Source organism: Crocuta crocuta, unplaced genomic scaffold (assembly GCF_008692635.1).
Source record: "Crocuta crocuta isolate KB4526 unplaced genomic scaffold, BGI_CrCroc_1.0 scaffold273, whole genome shotgun sequence".
Lineage (NCBI taxonomy): Eukaryota > Metazoa > Chordata > Mammalia > Carnivora > Hyaenidae > Crocuta > Crocuta crocuta.
In genome coordinates, this window is record NW_027529425.1 from 2,202,640 (window position 1) to 2,211,204 (window position 8,565).

The window sequence follows — 8,565 nt, forward strand, 5'->3', positions numbered from 1 at the left end:
TTGAGCCAAGAATTGTTTTTCCGGATAAGCCTTTATCACTGTTTGATAAAATAAAAGTTACTATGTTCTCTCTGTACTGATATATAAAGGAGAACCTTTTATCCTGCAGAGCATGTGTATCAAGTATCTGCCCCTTTGAATGTTGTGTTTTTTCATTCTTTTTATTGCCTACTCTTCTACAAACAGGGTTCACATTTTGGGAGAGGAGATAAGGAGACCTGCGTGGTCCACCTAGAATGGTTAATGCTGTGAAGCTCATTATTTGTAGGTGGAACACATACATTCAGTCACCATGTGTCACTTAGGAAGTCCACATCCTATAGGAATGATCTATTGTCTGACGTCAGATATAGGATATTTGAAGTTGAGAACAACATTCCAAAGAAATGCCTGTCTTATACTTATCATAGCATTTGTCTCTATGTTTATGACTTTCTAGTGCTGTAAGAATAACATTTTTAAAAATGAAAACCATGACATTTGCAGAGATATGGCATCGTGAAATCCATGAGAGGGAAACCATATCTTTCCATCTACTGTGTGCACAGGACCTACCGCTCAGTGGTTACTCCATAAGTACTTAATGAATAAACTGATTACTAGAAAAAAAAATGCCAGTGACCTCCTGGACAGAAGGTCGCAGACTGGCCTTTGCCCTAGGGCCATCAGCAACACCCACTCTCATACCCACTCCTGGTAATTAAGCATAGTAAAAACAAGATCTCTTGTTCAGGGGCGCCTGGGTGGCTCAGGCAGTTAGGTATCCGACTTTGGTTCATGTCATGATCTCATGGTTTGTGGGTTCGAGCCCCATGTCAGGCTCTGTGCTGATAGCTCAGCCTGAAGCCTGCTTCAGATTCTGTGTCTCCCCTCTCTCTCTCTGCCTCTCCCCTGCTCGTGCTCTTTCTGTCTCTCTCAAAAATAAATAAACGTTAAAAAAAAATTAAGAAATGTCTGTTCAATTGATAACCAGAACATTGCTCATGTAACTAAGTTCTGATCATGCACACCTGTTTTTAACGTTAGCCTGACAGCCATTAACCTACTTACACCCCACAGGGAGCATCAGCTTCTGGGCCTCTAGCTCCTGTGGGGTATGCTTTGTAGGTATGCATGTCGGCTACTTGCTCCATTTATAGTAGGTTCTGGGCAGCCCTTGGGCAACTGGGAAGCCGCCAGGATCACATGTGCCTTGTCAGTGCGAGGGCCCTGTTGTATCCATAAGCAAGTATGTGCTCTTCATTATTTTAAAATAAACATTCATAGCTTTGTAGACTGTACTATGAAGCACACATAGGTATCCGAGGCTATGCATTGACAAAATATAAAGATTACTTGATCTACTGTTTGCTTATTTTATTCATTTGTTTGTTTGTTTGTCAGAATGTTATGGAACAGTTCAATCCTGGGCTACGAAATTTAATAAACCTAGGAAAAAATTATGAAAAAGCTGTTAATGGTAAGTCTGTTTTCTAAATTTATAGATATAGTAGGCATATAAAAACCATTCAGCAAATATTTTACTTAATTATTTTTACGTGCTTAATAGTGAACTTTTGAAATATCTTTAAGTCGTTAAAAATATTTAATTTTGTGGAAGCTTGCAATGATACGATATTAGTGCATTTGAAATGAATAAATGAAATCATTGGCTATTATAAGTGATACATTTTAGTTAACAAATCATGGTATTTGACATGACTCATTCTTTTATATACTTGTCATAAACATGTTTTCTACTTTGCAAACCAAATTCTTTGTGAATTAATAACATATATGAAATGTGTACTTAAAATATTTGTTAGTGTCTTGCAACAGAGGAATTAGTCTCTTTTTATTTATGTAGAATAATTTCTTGCCTTTGGGTATATAACTTTTGATAGTGATATGAGAAAAGTTTTAGCCTGAATGGAAAAATATCAAAGTTAAAGGCTGAACTTAAAATTTTCATTTCAAAACCAGTGCTTCTTTTAAAATGAATTCAAGTGTTGGCTTTTGTCTGTCTCTGTGAACCAGAGTTCTTTGCTAGTTTCAGGAGGTTTCATTGGAGAAAGTTGACATGCATCTGCATGTGCATTTGCTCACTAAGAGGTGAATGTTATCAATGATCACCTTAAAAACTTGAAATGCTAATAATCACCAGATTTTTAACATAGGCACAATAATTCTCCTTATGTAACAAGTGTCACCCCCAAAATATTCAGACCCCATTTTTACCCTCTACCCTGGTTCACAAAAACCACCTTGTAATATGAGTTGAAATTTTAGTTTCCGATGGTTTTAGATTTGAAGAAAACTTCAAATCAAGTTCTGGGTCTTTTATGATTTCTTTTTTTCCCCTCTTTCACCATGCCATACCTTCAGCTACTCCCACTTGAGGTTTTGAAAATAAGCCTGTAACCTCATATACCCTCAGCATAGGCATGCCCCAGGAAAAGGGGTATGGTAGCTAGACTTTGGATGACAGGTGCCCAGTTGTCATAGTCATGGAAAAGTAAACTACATAGTTACTTTCTTCTGGGTCTCTGTGCTGTTGGGACATTATCACTGTTGGGAAATCATCTCTCACCCCCCAAGCGGTGTCAGTGACTGTTGGGAAATCATCCCTCACCTCCCTTTTCAAAGAGCAGGAGACTGGTTTTAGAATTCTTGCACAGCTGACTTTCTGACTTTCCCTCAATGACTGCTTAGTCACAAGGCCACAAAGTCATTGTTTTAGATGTCCCTGTGAAGGAAGTCATGATGACCTGTGATTTTTTTTTTTTTCTTCTTGCACTTGGTGCCTCTCTGAGGCAGAGTTTTACAAGGTGACTCAGGGAACTGCCAGCAGCTAGGTCTCCTCCTAAACAAGGCTTCTCCCCAAAGGGACTATTCTGCACTTTTAAAATATTTCCAGAATTTCTGCAAGCCATCTGTTTTTTACTGAAGCCACTGAGAAATTGAGATAAATTTGTAAAGTCCCTGATAAGAATTTGTAGTATAGTTGAGGATGCCAGATGTGCATTCAGCACTTAGGTCATAAGTCAGGCAACATTCAGTTAACAAAGAGCAGTGTCATGGGAATTTGAGCAGTGAGGTTGTTGGGGAACGGAGCAGGCTAGAGGCCTTGTGGGAGCTGTGCAAGCTGACAGATGTTAGGTTTGGGGCAGAAAAGACACATCCAAGTGAAGATCTGAGGTCTAGACTGTCATGGGTGAGAAGCTGTTGGGGAACAGTAAAATACAAGGTAGAATGGGGTCAGATTATTAATGCATGTGAACGCAGCATCAGTTATCTATTGCCACATGACAAGGTATCTCTAAACTTAGTGGCTTAAGACAACAATAGTTTTATTTCTCAAAGTCCTGTAAAGGCAGTGCAGTTCTCTGGACCCCTGGTGCTCGGCTCAGTCTGGGAGCCTGGGCTCCCTCCTGCCGGCATAGCAGGCTGTTCCCAGAGTGCAAACCCCTGTGGAAGTTATGCTTGCTGGCACCCTGTTGGCCAAAGCAAGTCACATGACCCTCCCCCCACCCCCAAATCAATGTATAGGGGACTGCAAAGGTTGGGAATTCTGGGAGGTGTGGTTTATCCAAGGCCATTACTATATAAATCTATCATGAACTTCAGTGGAGTGTGGGCTTAAACTATGGGCGGTGGAAGCCATGAAGGTTCTTGAGCATAACTGTAACCTAATGAAATCATATTTTAAAATCATAATTTTCTGGTAGAAATTTGTAGATTAGATTGATGAAGTAGTTGGTCAACCACTAAAATAGGACAAATACGCCTTTGTTCCTTAAAACAAGTGATAGAAAATCCCTTAATGTATCCACAAAGGGAGGATGGCAAAATTATGAGAATAGTATTTTTTATTAAGTTCTGGATAAATTATATAGTTTTTAAAGCTAATTCAACTTTATTATAAAAGCAAGAATATTTTACCATTCTGAGGCTAAATTGTTTTAAACATAAGTCAACAGTTAACAAAAAATTTCAATTTCATGTGTGGGTGCCAACTGAAAATTTTGTTTATATATTGTGTAAAACTGTATGCCATTTTCCCACTGATCTGCTTTTCAGCTTATCAACATCTTACAATTTAAAATCTTCTTATTAAATACTGTGTCTATTAACTTGCCAGTTTATTGACTACAAACCTTGTTTTTAGGTAGAGTGCTCTCTTTTTCAGTTCTAGCTGAGACCAAAGAGTTGAAAAACACAGCAATTTAGAACTGAGCAAGTAAATTACCTTAGCTGGAGTTACGTGCACTGCCTCTGATTTGCCATTGACCTTGAGCACGTCCCAGCATATCTCCACTCCACTCTCCTTCAACAGGGTGATAACATCACTGACCCATGTCTTAATATTCTTGGATAGGTGAACTTAAGTAGGTGTGGAAAGTCCACATTAATGCTACTTGTTATTGTTTGTTTTTACATTATACTTTAAGGTTATCCTCAGTCTTATGAAACAACTGTATAATAGAACGTTACATTTCTTGTATACATATATACTAGAAACCGTAACTTTTACAATTTTTTTCAACTCTACAAGAAATACCAAAATAGATGAATTTGCCCTGAAAATACTACTTTTTTGGCCAGTAATATCCTCAGCCAGACTTGTACATAATTTGTTCTGAGATACCCCCCTTTTGCCTCCCCCCTTTTTATACTTGAGATGTCTTTTTTAATCCACTGTTTTAAAACAGCAACCCTTATAAATTGGGGCAAAGCACTTGGTATGGCCACTGGTTTTCTTCACAGTAAAAGGAAAAGAATCTTAGAGATTCCTAAGGGCTCTTTTAGTTCTAAAATTTTGTATTCTTCAAAGTCAGTCTTTGAATAAAGCAAATAAATTATTTTCTTCAAAACCACACTAAATAGGCTAGGTGTTGTTAAAAAGCTTGCTTGTTGTACATCATCAGTCTTCCCAAACCTAGCTTGTTGGAAACTGAAAGAAGGAATCCCTATTAGCTTCCATGCTCGTGCTCTTAGGGCATTTTATAGATGACCATCTTTTGTTTCAGAAATGATAGCAACCTTGCTTGGGGAGGTCATGTCATTAGAAGTAAAGGCAAAATTCAGACCCAGGTCTGTCTTGCCTTTGACTCCCCTTCCCAAAGGAAAAAAAAAAAAAAAAAGGAAAGAAAAATCAAAAACGGGTTTCTGCACCTTATAATTTAGTCTTCAGAGTCAGTTTGAAAGGAGAAATATTATTTTTAAGAGAATTAGAATCCAATTGATATAGCAGTAGAAGCTTTCCTTGTTTCTGCCAAAAAGGTAGTATGGGGAGAATAGAACATTCAGTTATTTTTCAGACAATTCTGTTGTGTTTTGGAGTGATAATGTATTTAAAATATCATAGATTCCCCCCCCCCCAACAACAAGTATATTATTGTTTGTGGCTCAGAATAACTTTTTCAATAGAGAAAGTAAAAATGCCATTCAAAGACCAGATTCCTGGGCCACCCTGTACAAATTCTTTCAACTAATAGTGTTGCAGACCTGTGTGGCTGTAGAATAACCAGCTGAGAAAAGCTCTCTTGCTGGAATGGATGTGTTTCCAGCCCTAATTTCATGTTGGAAAACACACCTCTCTGGAACTGGCATCAGAAGGCAGGGCCTTTTCTGGACTTGCAGTGCCTGCTGCTGAAGATTCCCCAGGACTGGTCCAAGGTGAGGATCCTGTGGGGCTTCCCACTGGGTGGGAGCCTCCGAAAGTGCAGTGGAGGGACGTCCCAGCTATCAGGGACAAGCCCTGCCCTCCGAGAGCTGCCCTTGGCACAGCCCAAACCTTCCTGCAGCCACAAGGGACTGAGGGATATTTGGAAGCAGACCTCCACAGTACTTCCTCTTTTCCTTGTGTAATTGATGATTTTTGTGTGTCACTTTCCCTGTCTAGCTATGATCCTTGCAGGAAAAGCCTACTACGACGGAGTGGCCAAGATTGGTGAGATTGCCACCGGGTCCCCTGTGTCAACAGAGCTGGGTGAGCTGTTCGTCCATTATGTACAAACACAAGTTGAGCTGGTTCCAGGGCCTTTCATCCTGTGAGCCCTCAGAAGAGCACACGAGGTGGCCCAAATCCAGAGTAGTAGGACGAGCTAGCCCAGCACTCCAGTGTGGTGTTCACTTCTGGAATGATTGAGTTTGCTGTGGTCTGCTGGAAGTGGAGCCTTAGTTAGAGGGCAGGCCAAGGCCAGTGGCTGGCCTCCCCACTCCCTAGGAATTGGAAATAACTTAGAGGGCCCTAGCCCTTCCCCTTGGATCCCTGGAGCATGAAACCTAGGGAGCTTTGACCTACATTCTTAACTCTCCTGACTGTGGCAGGAGAGTTTCCTGTGACTCACCTAGCAGAAAGGCAGACTCCTTTACATCCTGCTCTTGGCTCTCACTGCTTCCACAGTTGCTCTCAGTTGTGATTTTTCCGGTTTTGCTGGTATGAATCGATCTCCTGTGCACATGCGGAGGGCAGCCACACCCACAGCAGTGCCAGCTGTGGAGGGAATCTGGGTTTCTGTTTACAGAGTCCATTCACTGCATCCTCTCCTAAGGGTGGAAGAGTCGCTGTTTTTCTTTTTCCTAATAGCCCCACACATAACCATTATTTTTAAAATTTGTTGATTATGTTTTATTTTACAAAGTTAATAAGATTTCTGGCTTCAAAATGTTTGTTATAATTTGAAAGGCTCAGAAACATCTGCAGAGGAAAATATTGGTAAAGTGTGTGTAGTTAAAGAAAAGTTATGCTTCTCTGATTAAAAGTAGAAAGGGAAGATGGGGGCAGGGGTATGTGTAGGAACATATATTTAGGGTTAAGATAATTCACATCATTTCTATATAAAGTGTGTTAATAAGGGCTTTCAAGATTGCTTGGAGAGCTCTTACCTGACCCATAAAAGCGGAAGAACAAATTCCAGATGTGATAACAGTGATGGGGGTGTGGGCTGGGCTACAGGGTGTGAAGTGGGCCTGGGCGCCCAGTAACATTCTCTTGACAACTTCTGTTCTTGAGGAGTTTGTAAAGAGTCTTGAAAACTAAGCCTGAAGTGATGTCGTGTGATGAAGAAATCCGTGCTGCTGTATTTAATAGAATCAGTTACAGGCAGAAATTTGTCAAAGCCCTGACTTGTGTTTTGTTTGTGCCTAACTTGTGCATGTTCTGGTGAGGTATGGACAATAGAAACTGTCCTCAACAGAGTCAGTTTCATAAAATACACAGTGCGTTGTGTAGACAGAAGCAGATAGTAAAACTTAGGACATTTGAGGGATGATGAAGATGATTAGAGGGCTCCAAAAATAGGACTAAATTAAAAAGACACATCCTATTTGTGTCAGGCCCAAAGGGAAAATGTGTGACCCTTGCATTAAACCATATGGTGCTGATTCACCGTTACTCAGTTTGCCTTTTTAATGTTTTATGGTTCTTGCCACTGTTTAAATAAGATTTCTGTTCCACACCTTACTTTATTCAGCTGCAAGTTCATAATGTTGAATCAGCTATTTCCACAGCAACCGTGTTGTTGCAAACACAGGCTGAGAACTTCAGTTTCAATAAGGAAAATATGTTGCAATGGTGAAATTTTCTTTCATGTGGATGTGTATTTTATCCAGAGGGAATGGAAATAACTTCTGTGTCTTATTTTTGTCTCAAGTTGTCTTTTTGCTTATATTCACCATTTCATATAGTTAGTAATTTTTTGCTCAATCTACAGCAATTTCATGATAAAGTACTACCCTAGCAAGAGGTGCTTTTGGAGCCTAATACTGACTTGTCTTGATTTGCTTTGTTTTTCATATTGTTAAAATTTAAACTAAAATACTGCCCTATATTTGTTTAAATTCTCTGTATGAAAAAGTAATGAACAATTCACAGAAAAAAGATACCAAAGGTAGATATTTTCCTCATTTTTCAAGAAGGCTTTATTATCTGATTTCTGACTTTTGGTGTTGGTATTCATAACTTTATTACAAAACATTATAAATTCCATCTGATGAAACTGAAGGGGCATTTCGTATGTGAAGATCATGAATCATTTGTAAATTTTCATTCCTTTCCCTCTTTCCCCTCATTTTCCCTCTCCCCGTACCTCAAGTCCTATAGTTTAAAATCTTTCAGTTTAGGGACACCTGGGTGGCTCAGTCAGTTAAGCATCCAACTTCAGCTCAGGGCGTGATCTATCTCCTGGTTCATGAGTTCGAGCCCCACATTGGGCTCTCTACTGATGTGCAGAGCCCACTTTGGATTCTCTGTCTCCCTCTCCTTCTGCCCCTCCTCTGCTCACTCATTCTGAAAAACAAATAAACGTTTAAAAATAAGTAAATAAATAGGGGCGCTGGGTGGCTCAGTTGGTTGAGCATCGAATTCAGCTCAGGTCATGATCCCACAGTTTGTGAGTTCAAGCCCCACATGGGGCTTGCTACTGTCAGCACAGAGCACGCTTCGAGTCCTCTGTACCTCTTTCTCTCTCTGCCCCTCCCCCCGCTCACAGGCACATACACTGTCTCTCAAAAATAAAAACATTTTAAAAATTATATATATAAATAAAATTTTCAGTTTAAAAATTTTGCTTTGGAAGGAAG

At 39.8% G+C, this 8,565-nt stretch overlaps 1 protein-coding gene across 2 annotated transcripts in view; it reads left to right on the forward strand.

Annotated features, from left to right (window-relative positions):
* The first annotated feature begins 1,385 nt into the window (after positions 1 to 1,385).
* The window catches only part of BAIAP2L1 (BAR/IMD domain containing adaptor protein 2 like 1), a 67,970-nt gene continuing 60,790 nt past the window's right edge, over positions 1,386 to 8,565 (forward strand). For both annotated transcript variants that reach the window (XM_077758714.1, XM_077758715.1), the window contains exons 1-2: positions 1,386 to 1,459; positions 5,885 to 5,971. In XM_077758714.1, coding sequence (XP_077614840.1) covers positions 1,390 to 1,459; positions 5,885 to 5,971 — 157 coding nt within the window. In that variant the 5' untranslated portion in view covers positions 1,386 to 1,389. The remainder of the gene's footprint in view (positions 1,460 to 5,884; positions 5,972 to 8,565) is intronic.